An 18,622-nucleotide genomic window follows, 5' to 3' on the forward strand; every position below is an offset into this window, starting at 1 on the left:
ATCACGCGAGGCCCTCCGTCGTGTCCGGTGCCCGGTCTGCCACCAGCGGCAAGCCCCGGGTACCGGTTCGGCGGGTCCCCCGCGCGGGTCAGCGACTGACGTGTCGCCACCAGCCGCCCGGAGTATTAATTTTTAAACTACCCGACGAACGTAATTTTTTATTTTCGTCGCACACCCGCGGCAAGAAGATGCCGCACGGAGGCCGCGAGCAGTCGCCGCGCTCCTCCAAGCTCGGCCCGGCGGGGCGGGGGAGGGTTTTTAAGAACTCTCGCCTGCGCCCCACCGAAACCAGGACGCTGCACGTGGCGATTCAGGGCTTCGTCGCCAGCGCCACGCCGACCCCATCAGCCACCGGAGGTGCGGGGGAGGAATTCTTCCCCCCGCCCCCCTCGATACCCGACACCCCGGCTTCGCCCTCGCCTCCGCTGCGCACGGCCCCACCCGCGTGGCCGACCGCGGCGCCGGAACAGGAGCCGGAACCAATGGACGTGGTGCCGACCACCGCCACTCCGGACGCGGGTGTGTCACACCCGACCACCGTCACTCGTGACGCCGGTCTGGCACACCCGCCGTCCGCAATACCGCGGCCGACCCCACGGCCTAATTCAGACGCGGCGCAACCTGCCGCCACCGCAGCCGCCGCTCCACGCGCCACCGCTCCTCGCGCCCCCGCCCCCGCACCAGCCGCGGGACAGAAGCCGAGGAAGCCGCAGCCCGCCGCGGCCCCGCCGCGCCCCCAACGGCCTCCGAAGAAGCCGACTGCGATGGCGCCAGCTGCGCCCATGCGCCCAGCGCCCCCCAGCGCCGCGCCCCCACGCGCAGCGCCCGTATATCGTGCGCCCCCGGACAACATCGCGCCGGGGCGCTTCCCTTCGCCGCCGAAGATGCCAGCGGACAAGAGGAAGGCGGTTTTTATCACGCCGCCCTTCCGCCCACCACCCGTCCTGCCGCCCTTCGCTCCACCGCTGCACGGCGCTGCGCCCGTACCCACGTACGCAGCCGCCGCCGCCGCTACCACCACCGGAACGCCCGCCCCAGCCGCGCCCCCGACACCGAAGCCGCGCTCGCCCACGACACCGTGCGCCCCCCCGCCCAAGAAGACGCGTTACCCGCCGCTCATCGTGGAGAAGCTCCCCAACTGGGTCGAGCACTTCACGGCCCTGAAGCGGCGGCTCGGACACGCGCCCAACGCGCGCCCCTTTGGGAAGGGGTGCGCTTCACGCCCCGCTCCGACGAGGAGTACCGGGCGATCCAGGCCTACCTGGCTGAACTGGAGAAACACCAGGGAGTCGCCTGGTTCTCGTACTCCCTCCCCGCGGAGCGAAGCGTCAAGGTGGCCATACGTGGGTTACCTGTGGACACCCCGCCGGAGGCGATTATGGAGGCGCTGCAGGACGCCGGCTACGGCGCGGAGTACGTCCGCCCCATCCGCGCGCGCCAGGGACGACCTGGGTGTTTATACTACGCCCAGGTAGCGCGCGCAGAAAACACCATCCCGGGCATATACGGGGTAACAGAGCTACTCTGTATGCCCGGGATTAAGATCGAGGCGTGGCGCGGGAAAAAGGGCCCCGCGCAGTGCCACCGCTGCCAACAATTTAGGCACTCGTCGCACAATTGCCACCGGCCAATGGCCTGTGTGCGGTGCGGCGAGGACCACCCGGCCCGCGAGTGCCCCCGCCCTAAGGAGGAGCCGCCCACCTGCGCGAATTGCGGCGGCGCACACACGGCGAACAACACGTCGTGCCCGGTGTTCCGCCGCGAGACGCGCAACCCGAGGGCGGGTACTGTGGCGCGCACAGCCGCCGCCTCCACCGCCAAACCAGTAGCCGCACAGCCAAGGGGCGAACATAACGCCCCTGGCTCTCTAATGGCCGCGGCAAACGAGCCGGGAGGCGAGCGACGCAAGAGGCGCAGGCGCAAGAAGGCGCCCCCGCCAACCGCCGCCGCCCCCAGGCCCGCTGCTGCCACCGCCGGCGCCCCCCGCGCCCCCGCTGCCGCCCCCGCTGCTGCTCTCACCGGCGCCCCCCGCGCCACCGCTGCCACCACCAACACTGCCACTTCCGCTGCCACCGCTGCGCGCCCGGCGAGGCGCACGGCTGCGCCACGGCCGGCAACACAGCCGACCCCTGCGCAGCCCGCCCGCACACTCACAGTAAACGACGTCGTCCGGATCCTGCAAGAGATCGTGACGGCGCTCGTCACGCAGCGGAGCGATCCAGTGCCGCTGCTCCTAGACGCAATCAAGTCCCTAGTTTGCGATGGACCAGCGGCACCTTAGACTAGTATTCTGGAATGCCAACGGGATGTCCCTCGAGAAGACCAGGCTATTGAAGCTGCTGCTAGACCAGCGGCAAGCTGACATAGCCCTGATCAACGAGACGCACCTCAGACCGGTGGACAAGCTGAAACTCAGCGGCTACCACGTCTACCGGGAGGACCACGTCTCGCCATCAGGGATTGCCTACAGGGGATTGGCAATCCTGGTCACGAGAAGAATCGTCCACCAGCTGTTGCCGGTGCCCACACTGTCTGCTGCCTACGCGCTGGGCGTGGAGATCTGCATCAACCACCAGCCGACCCGAGTGTTCGCGTTCTACAGGCCACCACAACTTCGTCTCGCAGTGGCTGACGTCCGCGTCCTCCTGGACTCGCCGCTGCCTACAGTGGTGGCCGGCGACTTCAACCTGAAACACACCGCGTGGAACGCGAACACCAACACCAGCGAGGGAACTCGTCTCCTCGATGATGCAGAGCTCCACGGCTACGTGGTACTGGGCCCAGAGGCCCCCACCCACTACCCAGGCAACCGGCTGCAGCTACCCGACGTCATAGACCTGGCCGTCATGCGCGGCATCACCGCGACGGTCAACTGTGACGTCCTGGACGACCATCTCCTGTCAGACCACCAACCGGTGTGTCTGACTCTCGAGGACATCCCGCAGCACCTGCGACCTCTTCCTCCTCGCCCACGGCGGGACTGGCGCTCCTTCGCCGCGCACATGGCGCGGAACTCGCCGTCCTACCGCGTCGACACGCCCGCGGACGTGGACCGCCTCGCCGACGACTTCGCCGCGGCCACACAGGCCGCACTCGACGAGGCCCAGACGGCGAGCACCGCGACGCCTAGGAGGCCGACACCACTCCCGGCCTCCATACTCGCCATGATCGAGAGGAAGAGGAGACTTCGCAGGTCGTGGCAAAGGACCCGCTGCCCGACCATGAAGAGTTCGCTCAACGCTCTGGCTGCGAAGATCTCGTCCGCTGTGGCAAACCACGCGGGCGAGTCGTGGCAACGCGCCATCGAGCGAGCGACAGACGACTGGTCGGGCATTCACCGATTGTGCCGCAGCCTCGCAGGAAGCCGGCTCCGATCAGGCCCCTACTGGCCGGCGACGGAACCCCCCGTTACCGTGCCGAGGACCGCGCGGAGCTCTTCGCCGACTCCCTGGAGGCTACATTCCAGCCCAACCCAGCCCGCAACGTGCAACACACAGCAGCTATCGAAGAACAGGTCGAACGGTACCTGGAGCAGCCGATCCCCCCCGATGAAGACCCCATCGTGTTCTCCCCTGGCCTGGTGCGGCGTATGGCTCTCCGAGCCCCACTACGCAAGGCACCCGGTCCGGACGGCATCCCCAATGAGGCCCTCCGCCGCCTGCCGCCGCGAGGAATAGCGACGCTGACCCGACTCTTCAACGGGATCCTCCGAACCGGACACTTCCCGGCCAAGTGGAAGCTCGGCAGAGTTATCATGCTGCCCAAACAGGGGAAGAACACGTTGCTGCCGGGGAGCTATCGCCCCATCACGCTCCTGGACACCGTATCGAAGCTCTTCGAGAAGCTGCTGCTGTTGCACCTGCGCCCACACCTCCAGCCACGCGGCGAACAGTTCGGCTTTAGGGCCGAACACTCCACGACCCAGCAAGTCGCGAGGGTACTGCACGACCTGGCCGCCGCGCGTAACAAGCGCGAGCGGGCCGCTGCAGTATTCCTCGACATGGAGAAGGCGTTCGACCGCGTCTGGCACGCCGGCCTGCTCAGCAAGCTGGCCACATCTACTACTCCTCGTCGACTAGTTAAGATCGTGGCCACCTTCCTGCACGGCAGAACCTTCCAAGTGGCAGTGGAAGGCTCTCTGTCGACTGAGCGCGGCATCCAAGCCGGCGTGCCCCAGGGAAGCTGCATCTCACCCGTGTGCTACTGCGTGTACACGGACGACATCCCCGTCGTGGACGGCGCCAAGCTCGCCCTCTACGCGGACGACGCGGCGCTCTACACGACGTCGCTGAACGCCCGGCACGCAGTAGTCAAACTACAGCGCGCCCTAGATGCACTCCCTGATTGGCTGGAGAAGTGGAGGTTGGCCGTCAACGTGGCCAAGACCCAAGCACTCGCCGTGGGGATCATGAAGCCGGAACCTATGACTCTGATGGGTGAGCCAATACGGTGGGCGCCGAGAGTTAAATACCTCGGCGTGACCATCGACCGCTCCCTGTCCATGACGCCCCACGTGCAGCAGGCTGTTGCTCAGGCGCGCGCCGCCCGTCACCTCCTGCGCCCGGTCCTCGACTCGTCGCTGCCGCTCCGTGCGAAGCTCGGCATCTACAAGGCCTACATTCGGACACGGCTTACCTACGCCGCCCCGGCCTGGTACGCGCTCGTGTCCGAATCCAACAAGAAACGCCTCCGTGCGCAGCAGTCCCTCACGCTGCGCACCATAGTCAAGGCCCCGCGCTTCGTACGGAACGCGACCATTTCGAGAGACCTCGGCGTAGAGAGCGTCGACGACTTCGTGCAGCGCCTGAGCACTAATATGTTCGAGCGCGCCAGCAAGTCGCAGCACGACCACCTTCGGGCGCTGGCGCCATACCATCGGCGCCCCCGACGGATACGGTCTGCCGCGAGACCTGGTCGCCCCGACCGACCCACCTGACGCAGCCACATGAGCCTCCCGCCCGCCCTAGCTAGGGCGGGGCGGTAGAGGCTCCCCACCGGACTTGACCACGCGCCGCTACCCGCCTGCTGCTCGCCGGGCCAGCCCGGCGAGCGCGGCCGCTAGCGGCGCGACTACACTGACTTGACATCGCATCGGGCCCCGCGAGGGGCCCGACTACTCCAACCCCTCGCCCGCAGTCGCGGGCAGCGACATGAAACCGCCGAAACAGGCCTCGGCCTGGATCGCGCGTCCTCACGCCCCCAGTCGGGGACGTAGAGACGGCCCCGTCGTCGGCTCTAAAGGCAGGAGTAAGAACGAGATGGTTTTTTGTCAGTAAAAGACACTTTAATTCTCGCCTCGCCCTAGGCGGGAGAAGACATTGGATGATTTTCCCCCTCAAAAAAAAAAAATCATATTAATAACACAGCTACTGCTCCAACCATGCAGTCAAGAGTCCCTTTTTAAATCTAAAACCAGGATATTGAATGCCATAAACAAAAACAAGGCACACAAACATTGTAGTATGTCTACCCAGCTTATGAACGTCTGTTCGCTTGTCCCTTCAATTTCCGTTTAGGGCAAAATCTGTAGTACTAGTCTAGTTCGTGAATCAAAAAGGTTGGATGTAGATTTTCTACCATCATTCGTTCATAACTTTAGTCGTGTTGTTCAGTGAAACCACTTATTTCTTTATTTAGAGACTTTTCTTCTAACTTTTTTATGGTATAAGTCGATTAACGAGCAAACAAATCTCCTGATAATAAGCAATCGCCGCCGCCCGTGGCCACCCGAACCGTTGCAAGTGTGTTGCCGGCCTTATGTGGATTAGAAATTGAAGGGTTGTTGAAGAATCGAGGAGCCCACTAATACCACGAAACACAAGAGTCAGGGGAAATATATATATATATAAATATATATATAAATCAAAATGTGTTATATCGGATCTTAATCCGAAACAAAACAGTTTCGGATACTTATATCCGAAACTGTTTCGGATACTTATATCCGAAACTGTTTTGTTTCGAAACATCACTTACCCAAATATTAAATTAAAATTTTACCAATCAACCTAACAAAACATTTCATTTACTACACAGTCTACTGGTAACCTTTCTTCAATTTTTTTTCAAAAACTTCTTTCTATACCCGGTAGTAGCATAAAAATCCTTTTACCATTTCCGAGCCCTTATTCCCTTTAAAAGATATGGATGGTGATCCATCACTGGTACACCACGGATTGATGGATATCATTTATGTTAAAATACACTACTTTTTCAACTCGTATCCTTACGCCCTTATTTTTGAATAGTGCACAAGCCAATCATTCAAAGTGGACTTTGGTCCAATCGTTTGATTAGTTAGAGTGATATGGTGACCTTTCTATTTATATATCGGTGTATTGATCGCAAGGTTAAATTCATGGTAGAGAAAAGTAATATTGCATTTAAAAAAATCGTATTCTTAATTGTAGCATGAAGAAAATCAATATTCTCAGTGTGCAAAATCGGCGTGATACAACGCTTGCGTTATGTTTTGCCGTGTGAGCGAAATTAGCAAAGGCCAATTTCCCCTGCCTCTGTAACTCACTTATAACTCCTTTGGTTTGCAAGTATACATGTCGCGCGTCCTCGCGCCCCCAGTCGGGGTCGCAGAGAAGGCTACGAGAGAAGTATACATGTGTAGTACCGATAGCTTACCATCAGGTGATCCTTTTGCTCATTTACCATTCTACACACTGAACACTCGATTCTTCGATTTATCGATTTTATTATCGATCGAATCGAGTTCATTAAAATATACTGTCGGATGTTGTCGTGGTCACGTAAAATTTTCTAACGCTATATATATCTTAACGTAATCATTAAGTCATCATGCCTTATGAATCTGACACAAACCTCCCAATATCGCAATAAACAACAAAAACATACGTGCAGGAGACACATCAGCTTATCCCTTTAGCAAACAATGAACGTGATACTATGTCTCATTCACAGTAGGCTATAAAAAAACACTTCACTGCGACCTCGCTTCATAATACGAATTGTGACGCATTAAATCATACTGTAGATGCAGGGATGGCGAACCATTGGCACGGAACAATATTTTGGGCACGACAGTGACCACTAAGCATAAAACTATGATTTTAAACCGGCAATGCATTTGTACTTAGTATTGCCATCTAGTATCGTAGATATCTTTTTTTTTTTTTTTGAGTGGAGAACATCATCCAATTATTTCTCTCGCCTTGGGTGAGGCGAGAGGGAGTGTTAGACTCTTACTGACCAAAAACCACCCCGTTCCTACTCCTGCTTTGAGCCGGAGCCCCGGTAACCTTTTACGTTGTCCGCAGCTCCGGATCGGGCATCAGCCCTACTGGGCCCCATCTAGTATCGTAGATATCTAACTATGCGATAACTGCTTACAACCAGACTAACTGTAGATTTTGTTACAACTGATTGATAATAAGTAGGTAGCCCAACAGCCTCGACAACCACCTGAGGAGGCTGGGATGCAGAAGGCAGTACTCCTCAAAACAGCACGTATTGTGAGGGGTTTCTGTCTCTGGAGCCCTAACCACCGGTAGCGTGGACCATGCTCCCGCTACTGGTCGGCTCCTATCTTTATATTTTAAATATAATTTTGTTTTGTATGTTGTAGTATTTATAAATGTAAATTTAGAGGATGTTAAATAAATATATATGAAAGTAGTATAAAAAGTAAAAATTATTTGATGGCAGACCTACAACCTCAATACACATTTCTTCAAAGTAATTGGCACGATAATGTGTAAAGGTTCACCATCCCTGCTGTAGAGTGTATGTACTGTTGATATTTGTATGTGCATGCTTATGTATGTGTGAGTGCGTGTGTACGTGATTACTGCTGATTTGTACGTAAGTAAAATGTAGGTATTTCTAATAATTGTTGATTTGATCACATTTTATTTATACTAGTTAGTTTTGTGTTCGATTGTAATTAGACTTAATATTATAAATGTGAAAATTTGTTTGTTTGTTTGGATGTTTGTCTGTCAATCACGCTGAAACTTAACGATGGTAAGCTAGTATTTCAGGTGTCCATGGGCAGTATTGCCGCTGCCTATGGACACCTGAAATACCAGAGTTATTACAAGTGGCGTTACAAGCCTTTTAAGGGTTAGACATTTATGTGTTGTTGGTTGCGGAATCAGGGATTGGGAAGGGACCCCCCTTCCTGTTTGATTTACAGACTGCACGGTTGGTGTGGTGGCTGGGTAACCGGCTGCTGCGCTAAGAGTAGCGATGTCGATTCCCGCACGAAGCAACTCCTTGTGTGATCCATAAATTGTTGTTTCGGGTCTGGATACCATGTTAACTTGTATACAGGTTTACACCCGTCATGTGTATGTGAACTTGTATGTTTGTAAACGCACCCACAACACAGGAGAAAAGACTAATTTGGGTCAACGTTTATTAAATAAAAATAGTAACACATAATATTATGTAGGTACACGGAGCAACAGTAATAAGTATACACCCAACATAACTATAACTATGCAATACCTTTACATGTGTGGGTAATTTTATAGTAATGTGCATAAAAACAAACTAATAGCCAAACGCCTATTACGCACACAGTTTCATCACGCATACACTCATACTAAATATCATTTACGTGAGGGTATACGCATTAATTCAATAATGAAATATAAATAAAAACAAGGGTAAACATAAAAACAATACGTAACAAACATTGAATAAATCAAATAAGGAACGATCAAGTTACAAAAATTATACCCATATAAATATAATATCTTCTCATCGTTTTTTATGTTATTCAATGAGATACGATATTTAGATTGTCATTTCAATTGCACGTGTGGCGCAATGGTTATCGCTTGCGGATAAAGTGACGAGACGCCGGTTCGATCCCAGCATCGCGTTCTTTTTGTAACATTTTTTAAACATTATTGAATGCAAATTTTCTAATGTTTCAATATCTAAATAGAAATTTACAATGTTTGAGGCAACCACGGAACTCTCAGGTTATTTTATTTGGCCCGTTTATGAAGTAACTACCGACAATCCGCAATATTTTTCTCAAACACCCCACATTATAAAAAGTTTGTATTCTTAGTTGTCAGTCTACGAGTATTTATTAATAATTATCCACAACTCATAGTCGTGTTTAACTTAATTTATATCTATCCATACAAAGTTAAAGTTAAACATATAAACATAACATAGTCGTTGTTTTGCGGAAGAAGAACATATAAATTATTTGATATTGTAAGGCGATTAAGAATATTGGTGAGTAACAGTTAGACATTATTTTTATATTCTTTACCTATACAAATTACTATTTCAATTTTATTCTTTGTTCTTCACTTTTTATGCTTATCTATTATTTGAGTTTTATGTTTATAAATGAATTAATTTAACTCAAGTTATTTATAAGTCTATTTATAACAACCTAAGTATCTAAATATATAAAGTTATTTTTATCATATAGACCAAATGATTATTATATAATTGACTCATTTATTTTGTATCCACAGAGGAGAAACAAGAAATGCAGTTATGGGTCGGCTGATATGGATATTCTGGAAACATGGGATATAGAATCACGCTAACGACGCGAAATAAGTAAATCCAGAGATGAATTCTTGAAGCCACCACGGTATTGTGCCCGAACGCAAGGTTGATTCGGATTACTTCCAATGCTTTCTTCTCCACACGCGTAACAACGCGCGCCTATGCTGCAATCTGTGATATCACCTTCGTTCTGCTGTTTTACGTTGCAGCAAGTCAGCGCTGAACATAACAATTACAAATCTATAATAGCTCATCGATGAAATAAAACCAATTACAATCTGCTTGGTTGATCTTAATTAAGAAAATAATGTTGTAATTTTACTAAATAAAACATTTGATCATTTGGATAAAGGTAAAATATAATGGTGTAAAAATGTGTGCGGCCTAATAGGTGTGATTATAGTAAACGAATTACTTTAACTAGTGGAATCATAAGTGTATCAGTTGAATTTATTTTACTTAGTAATTGTAAACCTTATTTATACAGACATAACATTCATAATTGTTTAGCAATGTGAACAAAACCAAATTTTAGTAATAACTGAATACACACGTTGTCGCAATTTGATTTTTTGTCTATTACTAGGAATTTCGAAAGTCTAAAGGAGACGGTGAAGTGATGTTATTGTTAAGCTGTTGGAAATTGTCATAATTTCTTTCCATTTAACATGTTGATTCATTTCACCACTCATTTTAGCCTAATTAAATTTAAATAGCTATAGACTGTGAATGTTAAACGTGTCTGTATTAAATTAGTGCACCACAATATTTTTTCATCCAAATTTTTCATGTTTTTTTACTTATTGGACATAATAACACATAATAAATTATTTACAATAAAAAATAATGTTGTTTTATTCAGAATCTGTTTCATTAGTAGTTTATATAGTATATATCTGTACCTCGGAGGTATACAATAGTAACTCCACTTTTTTTGAAAATATGTTTCTTGCACCATTAAAATCGCAAGAACCAGTTCTACTTAATGGTATACGACATTAAATCCTATTACATCTATGAAAAGAAATATCCAATCGTATATGACATTAAATCCACTAATGTCTAACTGGTAAAGGACCTCAAATGACCATAAGATTATTTACCTCTACGCTTTGCGCGTACTTAATGTTATTCATTGGAGTTAATATTCTTTACCTCTGAATGAAAACTCGTGCGCGCCGAGCTATATATCATGCCATTGATCTTTATTTCTTGGTGTTAAGATACTTTTTACAATAACAAAAATTGTTAGTGGTTTGGTTGATTCTTGTGGTAGTATTAACTCATAGTAGGGTCTCCTCTACAGTACCTAACAAAATATTACTACAAGTGGATTCTCGTTTACATGTCATATGTTTCTATATTAAATACAAAATAATAATTGCAATTTTTATCTTTAATACTGTGTTTTAAGATCCATTTTTAAATGTCATAAACACAACGGGTAGTTAGGTAGGCAATGTTCAAGGTCGCGCTGAAAGTACTGAACGGATTTTGATGAAATTTGGTATATTATTTATTTGCATCAGGCATTTATTTGCAGGTTTAAAAACAGGGTATGAGCTGACTTGTGTAATAGAATACATTTTATCCAGGTGCGGGAAATAGTTCCTTCGGAATAGTGGAACGGCAGGAAATAGGTAGTCCATTATAACGTATAAATATAATGCTTGCAACCCATTAATTTATTAATTAGATAAATAATCTTTCTCGCCTAGTATAGATATGTTTTTCTATATTATAAACAACGAACTATTGCCCGCAATAGTTCTATATGCTTCTATATTCTGCAATGGGTCATCAGCTCCTTTTGTGCATAGAAAAAAATCTATTGCGGGAGGGTCTGTACCATACTCTGCTATTGTATGGATGCAATTCCGAAAAAATGAGTTTTGTTTTTTTTTTGAGGGGGGGGGGGGAAATCATCCAATGTCTTCTCCCACCTTGGGTTAGGCGAGAGGAAGTGTCAGACTCTTACTGACTAAAAACCACCCCGTTCCTTCTCCTGCTTTTCGAGCCGGAGCCCCGGTAAACCAGCTAGGTAGTCCGCAGCTCCGGATTAGGCATCAGCCCTACTGGGCCCCATCTGTGGTGGTCTGATGGCTCTTTGAGGCGCGCGCGGAACGCTACGCGCTGCACGCACGGGTCTGGTTCTGTTCGGGCGGTGAGCTACCCTTGCTCGCCGTCCGCAGGCCCGCACTTACGGTGGCCGGAGATCGTCCCGCGATCCCCTACGCCCGGAGTGTCTCTCGCGACGGCTGGGGCGTGAGGAGGTTTGTTCTCTCACGCGCCCCGCCTCCTCCTTAGCTAGCAAGACTGCTTCGCAGAAGGAGGAGCCGGCATCCCAGTCTCTCTCGCTCCACACCATGGCCTGAACCAGTGCCGAGTGCGAGAGGTCGCCGTCGCCGACCACATCCTTGAGGACTTGGCGGTGCTCAGCCCACGCAGGGCACACCGCCACAGTATGTTCTACCGTGTCCTCCGGGCGGTCCTCGCAGTGATGACACCCGGGCGTTTCTTTACGCCCGATAAGGAACAGGAACCTACCGAAACTCCCATGTCCGGTAAGCACTTGCGTCAGGCGGTAGGTGAGGACGCCGTGGCGCCTCTCTAGCCACTCCTCAAAGAGGGGACTTACCGCTGCGATGACAACGAGCCCAGCCCTCTGTTGCGACAGTCGTTGCTGCCATTCCGCCATGAGATCGCGCCGGAGCTCGTCCCGCCACGCACTGATCTGGCGCGGCAGTGGAGTTTCGCCCTGGCGGCACGCGTCGGCGCGCAAACTAAAGACGGGCGCGAGCACCTTCGCCTCCAAATCCCACGGCGGTAATCCGGCAAGGAGGTTCGCCGCCTCCCCGGAGATCGTGGGACATCCACGGAACACCCGAATGGCCATGACCCTCTGGGACGTGAGCAGCGCCGGAGCTGGCCGCCGCATCAGGTTCGGCGCCCACACAGGGGCGCCGACGAGGGCCATGGAAAAAATGAGGTTGGTTCGATGTTCTACAAAACTTCTTTTGACCAGGAAACATTCGAAGAAGTTAGTTTCATACGAAATAAACGGAGAGGATTTTCTGTACCCACGCCGAAACCTATTCGAGAAACACAAAAGCCTATTTCGAGACTCAAATATAACGACTTACAAAAATCGTTGCAGTGGATACCAGCCATGTTCCATGACTATTACAGGAATCTTCCATGTGCATATGTTCCGGATTTACCTGAAGCGTATGAGTAGCTGTTTTGGTTATTTAAAATAAATTGTATTTTGATTTTAGTTTTGTGAAGTAACTTTTGTTTCATTTTGCTAGTAAACCCCTCAGAAATTCTTTTATAATTCCATTACGCTACATACTGACAAGAGACATAATGTTTCTGAATGCCGAATTCCAATAACATCCCCAAGGTTTATTTAGAGGTAAACAAAAGTATGATATTTTAATGCTCTCTTAAAACACCTTAGTTAGTATATGTTTCGAGGTAAATAACCTCAAGTCCACAAAATCAGATAAAAATTCACTTTAGTATAATGTTATGTAATACAATATAATTCCATCAAATAATAATAAAAAATAATGTTGAGTTTGTTGCAATAGCTTTAAAGCTACTATGTCAAAATTGCATTCAAAGTTTCGTTCCGCGCATTTTTGCCTGTCCTGTAAATTTTTTGTTTTGTCAGTTAATGTTGTATACCTCTGAGGTACAGATATTATAGTTTGATTTTATTGTAGAAAACAAAAACAAAACATAACAAAACAAAGAAAAACAACATAGTAAATAAATACTCTTGGTTAGATTCGAACCCACATTGTCGTAAACGATGTTTGAAACCGGTTCATTAACCACTCGTCCACGAGCACTACGTCTGTTCAAGTGAAAATGTTTATTGATATCATCGACTGTTAATATGATTAACCTTACCCAAGTATTAAATTATAAAAATACGTATACCGACACAAAAATTATAGTATTTACCAATGTGTGCGTAATAGGCGTTTGGCTATTACGCTTGTTTTTATGCACATTACTATAAAATTACCCACACATGTAAAGGTATTGCATAGCTATAGTTATGTTGACTGTATACCGATTAATGTTGCTCGGTGTACATGTACAAAATTACATTATGATATGTTCGTACCTAAAAATAGACCATGTATTTATTGGTAACTGGTAAATCGGTCACAATCCGATTATATTTGAATGTTAACAATGTTTGGTTAACACATACGTGGAGTTATTTATAGAACATTTTGTCAATTATTACATACTTTGAAAGATTAATTAATTGGCATTAGTTATTCCATTATTTAGGAGATTGCACTGTTTAAGTATAGTTTTGAAATTAGAAAATATCAAATTCATGTACAATCTGTGAGTAATTCCTTTAGGTGATGATGATTGAAAGCTGAATGGATTAATAAAAAATGCAAGACAAAATAATGATGATGTCACAGAGATCTGATCATTTCATACAGTTTGATTTTTTTATGGTAAGCCGGTAACCAACATACGAATCACCTTATAGTGAGCAATTGCCGCTACCCATCAACACTCGAAACGCTAAAGGCGTTACGAGTGCGTGTCATCACTCCGGTCGAGCCGACTCATTCGTGGCTAAGCATGGCTCTCCCACATTTAATAATGCATGAAGTTGAAAGTTTATTTAGTACCGGAAGGGTAACCATTCATAAACTAAGTGCCTGCACTTCTTAATGAAGCAATGTCTTTTTGACTGACTTAAAAGAAGAGGTCCTCAGTTTGACCTGTATGTATTTTAGTGCACGATTAGCTCGTGTTTGGCTGAATCGATGCGGTTTGTAGCATAGTATTTTTCATATAACTTATTTCTAGTTAGGTCTGAACTTATAGTTTTTGTGTTTGTATTTTAGTATCAATCTTTAATTTCTTAGCTGCATACTGACTTTATTCATATGAAGGAAAAACTTGTCTTTAACTAGTACATTCAAACATAGCGTGCATACACCTAATTCTATTTCAACTCAATATGGTTTTATTTTCGTACCGAGAAAAGAGGTCAGATGCAAATAGTTTTCATTTCAATGTAAGGTGACGTGTCCATGAACGATGGAGCACGTATGTACGACTTCTAGTAAGTAGTAGTCATCCGACTATAGGTTATGTGCAACGATGAATACTTTTGGTAAATATACGATACTTCTATGTAATAGGGTACCGTAAAACATGGCAACTTTACCATATTTTGGAACAAAAATCGAAATATATTTTTAACCATAAGACGCATAGAAACCAAAACTATATATTTAGAATTGTAGTCTACTTTAGCCGTAGTAAAGAAAAAACAACATGGGTAAAGATACCAAATTTTTGGCAACTTTACCTACGCGCCGTATTCATCGTGTATTGCATATTAAAGAGTTGTTGAGGTACAGAGGGCTTCATCTAGGACCTCTTCGTATTATAATGCAAACAATATGAGGAAATCTATAAAGATAACGGCTACACAGACAGTAGGTATAGTTGCCACGGGTTTCATCGTAATTTACATACAAATAATTTGTTACGCTCGGGGTTGTCAAAAAATGAGAATTTTTTTTTATGACATGTATATTTAAAAAAATATACACCTTAAATCTAAAGTAAAAAAAAACATAAATATCTGACAAAAATATTGTTCCCTTTTAAACTAAATTAAGTTCTAAAATTTTAAGTATTTATGTTTAAAATTGTAAAAAAAGGCTACAAAATAATGTTTAATCTTTTGACTTTTTAATTTTTTTACTTCACTATCTCCATAGCTAATTTTAACATTACTTTCGTATACTTTTTATATTGTCTAGCTCCGAGTTTTCTGCGGGTTTGTTTCATGTGAGCCATTTTGGCTCTAAAACAAAAGGTATAATACCTTTTGTTTTAGAGCCTGGATGATAAGTTATAAATACATTATAACTTATCATCCAGGATATTCACTATTATGCTGGGAAATTTAGGTATTCGAAAATGGTTACATACACACAAACAAGGAAAAAAACATTTATTGCCAACCCTAACTGTAGGTAAAGTTGCCACAAAGCAGGCCGTGGCAACTTTACCTAACCTGTGTCAACATTACCGAAGCGATTATTTATCAATAAATTAAAGAAAAAGCAATTGCTGACATTACAACAGTAATCCCAACTATATTATACATACAAGATCAAAATTTCACTCACCTGTGACAAATAATTTAGGCTCTGTGAGCACAATTTAGGAACTACTAACTTTTAGCACATTTTCACGCACTACACTGTAACGGCCATTACTGGCATAATAGCAGTCTTACGTCTACGCAAAATATAGTAAATATTTCCTTTTAAAGTCTAAAAAATACTACTATTACAAAACAGAATTCTAGTGGGTAGATTTTTAGATAAATGAGTTTATACCGAATACCTATAGTATGGTAAAGTTGCCAAGGGTCTGGTAAAGTTGCCATAGTTTACCGGTATCTAGGTGACTAATTTTAACGGTAACGAAACTAATGCTCCGGAGCTGCGGACTACCTAGCGAGTTTACCGGGGCTCTGGTTCGAAAAACAGAAGTAGGAACGGGGTGGTTTTTAGTCAGTAAGAGTCTGACACTCCCTCTCGCCTCGCCCAAGGCGAGAGAAGTCATTGGATCAGTTTCCCCCTCAAAAAAAAACAATGAAACTAATGCTTTCGAAGATATTATATTTGAAATATTACGTGACGTCACTTCTAGTTACGTGTTACGTGAAGATATTGCTGCCATTCCTAAACTTTGATTCTTTTAATTATTTTTCTCTTATACGACTAAATAAAAAAAAAAATACGCGTTAAATATTTTTTCATAACCTTACTTCATCATTCCTATTATGAGAAGATAGGAGAATCATATCATCACATCAATAGCCTATAAATAGCCACTTAAAAAGTCTTGAACATTAATCATCACTATGGATATGACTTTGCGCTATGGGTGGTTTTTCTACTCTTCCTCGCACAGCTACATAGCTTAGTATCTGTGGAAATGGTCACACAGTTTCATAGCTTAACTATTACAACTTCGTAGTATAGCTACATAGAACATCTCTTGTGGATAAGCACTCAAATATAGGAGACTCATAGTCCAGTACAAGACTGTCACGAACCTATAATGATAAAGACTGTAAAACCTAATAATACCCCCATTACCTAACTCAATAACCAACGCTTTTAGCAGTCTACTTAGCAACCATTGGACCAAAGTGACAGCCCATACAACAAAAGTTACCTAATAATTAGATTCGTCGCGAGTGAATTGTGATCGAGAAAAGAAAAGATATAAAAAGAAAAGTTAGGGGGAGAAAAGGGACTTTCTTTTTTAATTATTCAATTTCCTTTCTCATTTTGAAATCCCTCGTCGAGTTTGGCTCTGTCGAAACTGAGATAATATTCTCTTGTAAGATTATGATTGTGAAGTTGAAGTTTCAAATAATGTGCAATGTTTCAGTGGTTCTATAGTGACTTAATGAAGGATTTTTGAAAAGAAAGTTGGGAAGAATTAAGACTTATAAGATTTGGTAAAACAAAATTGAATCTATTACTTTTTTTAAAGTATACCGATGATATTAATATCTTCTTATTAACTTCATTTGCTTGGTTATGTAAGTAAACGATTAGTGTTCAAAAGAAGTAAAAGTATGTTAAATCCTTTAAGAATAAAATTGTTCTGGTGGTATATAAAGTTTCTTAGGTGTGATTCCATACCTAAGAACTTACTAACTATCTTCTGTGTCGTGGCAGTAACCTACCGGCTACCGAGCAAGAAGTCCCTGGTGCGATTCGCGGGTTGGGCATAGTATTGCTGGGCTTTTTGGTTAATTGAATATTTCTCTATCTGGAATTGTGGCCAATATTATAAGGCAATAAGCTCACGCCCTATTACATGGGACTTAAAACAAAAGAGGGTGTACATTATACAGTGGCACCACGTGCCGTAACATGCACCTCTGCCTACCCCTTCTGGGATAAAAGGCACGACGATACGATACGACGAAGATTGTAAACATGACATGTGACGTCCGAAGTTAATATTCATAAATGGACGCTCTTGCAGTTGACTTCAAGAGCTGTCGTGAAAACTACTTATAGTTTTATAGTCAACATTTTAACGATACCTTTCACATTTTTATGATTGCCAATTTCAAAATATACCCCATTTGCGTTAGTACTCGTATACTGGGTATTTTTAGCATGGAATTTAGTACTAAATGGTTGGCAGTCAACAGAAATGAGTCTGTACTATGTTGTGCAATATTTCTGGTTTATCGTTCAAGCACCTGAATAGTTGGAGAAATTAAGTACTTCAGTTAGACGAGTCTTCAAAATTTCTTTTCAGATTATTTGGAAAAATAAATTAATCATTTTATCAATGAGTTGAACGCGTATTCCTTTCCTTTTCTTCCTTTTATAAATAACGTTGCCACACATGAGAATTTCTGTGGGTGGGTGTGTTTACAAATATACAACTTCACATACACATGACACTCAGACCCGAAACAACAATTTGTGGATCACACAAAGAGTTGCTTCGTACGAGAATCAAAAGCCAGTTGCCCTGTCCTCGCGCCAACCTAGCAGTACGTTTATAAACGCTTCCACAACACAAGAGAAAAATTGAGAGCGAGGCAACGTTTAAAATTACTCATCATTATCGTAACATCAGCAACAAGATGTGCATTGCTGAACATAGGCCTTCCCCAAATGACTTTCAGATAGACCGGTAGGAAGCGACCTGCTTCCAATGATTCTTTGCAATCTTTTTGACATCCTGAGATATTAGATACGCAACCTCCATTGAAGAACCTTTTTTTGAAAAATTGATACGTTCATTACGTTCACTGTTGACCAAAGGCCTCCCCCTTAGTCCTCTTAGCCCCCTTAGTCCACTGGCTCCCCAATACTCCTTAATATTGACGCGACCTCTCAATTAGCCATTCCCTCAGATATTTTAATATCCAGTGAATATTTCCAATATCCTTATATCGTATTTGTTTGAGCTAAGCACTTATACAGGGTGTCCCTGAAATCGACGTCCAACGGGCACTAGATGATCAGCAAGGTTCCAACTGTTATCAGAAAAATAT

The 18,622-nt window shown here is 45.6% G+C and overlaps 2 protein-coding genes across 3 annotated transcripts in view; both read left to right on the forward strand.

Moving 5' to 3' along the window:
- LOC118277312 (orexin/Hypocretin receptor type 1-like) overlaps window positions 1–18,622 on the forward strand; it is a 144,798-nt gene that overhangs the window by 25,997 nt on the left and 100,179 nt on the right. The gene's annotated exons all lie outside the window — the stretch shown is intronic.
- LOC126911166 (uncharacterized) lies at window positions 189–2,237 on the forward strand. The gene is made up of 3 exons (XM_050696564.1): window positions 189–1,157; window positions 1,256–2,109; window positions 2,210–2,237. The coding sequence occupies exons 1-3, from the start codon at window positions 189–191 to the stop codon at window positions 2,235–2,237; spliced, it is 1,851 nt and encodes a 616-aa protein (XP_050552521.1).

Source organism: Spodoptera frugiperda, chromosome 10 (assembly GCF_023101765.2).
Source record: "Spodoptera frugiperda isolate SF20-4 chromosome 10, AGI-APGP_CSIRO_Sfru_2.0, whole genome shotgun sequence".
In the NCBI taxonomy this organism is placed as follows: Eukaryota; Metazoa; Arthropoda; class Insecta; order Lepidoptera; family Noctuidae; genus Spodoptera; species Spodoptera frugiperda.

Bases quoted from the DNA above. Each gene is read 5' to 3' on its own strand.
- LOC126911166 (XM_050696564.1), top strand. From the start codon at position 189: ATGCCGCACGGAGGCCGCGAGCAGTCGCCGCGCTCCTCCAAGCTCGGC. The intron at 1,158-1,255 runs GCCCTGAAGCGG...CGGGCGATCCAG, and splicing joins ACTGGGTCGAGCACTTCACG to GCCTACCTGGCTGAACTGGA. The intron at 2,110-2,209 runs GCCGGCAACACA...CTCGTCACGCAG, and splicing joins AGGCGCACGGCTGCGCCACG to CGGAGCGATCCAGTGCCGCT.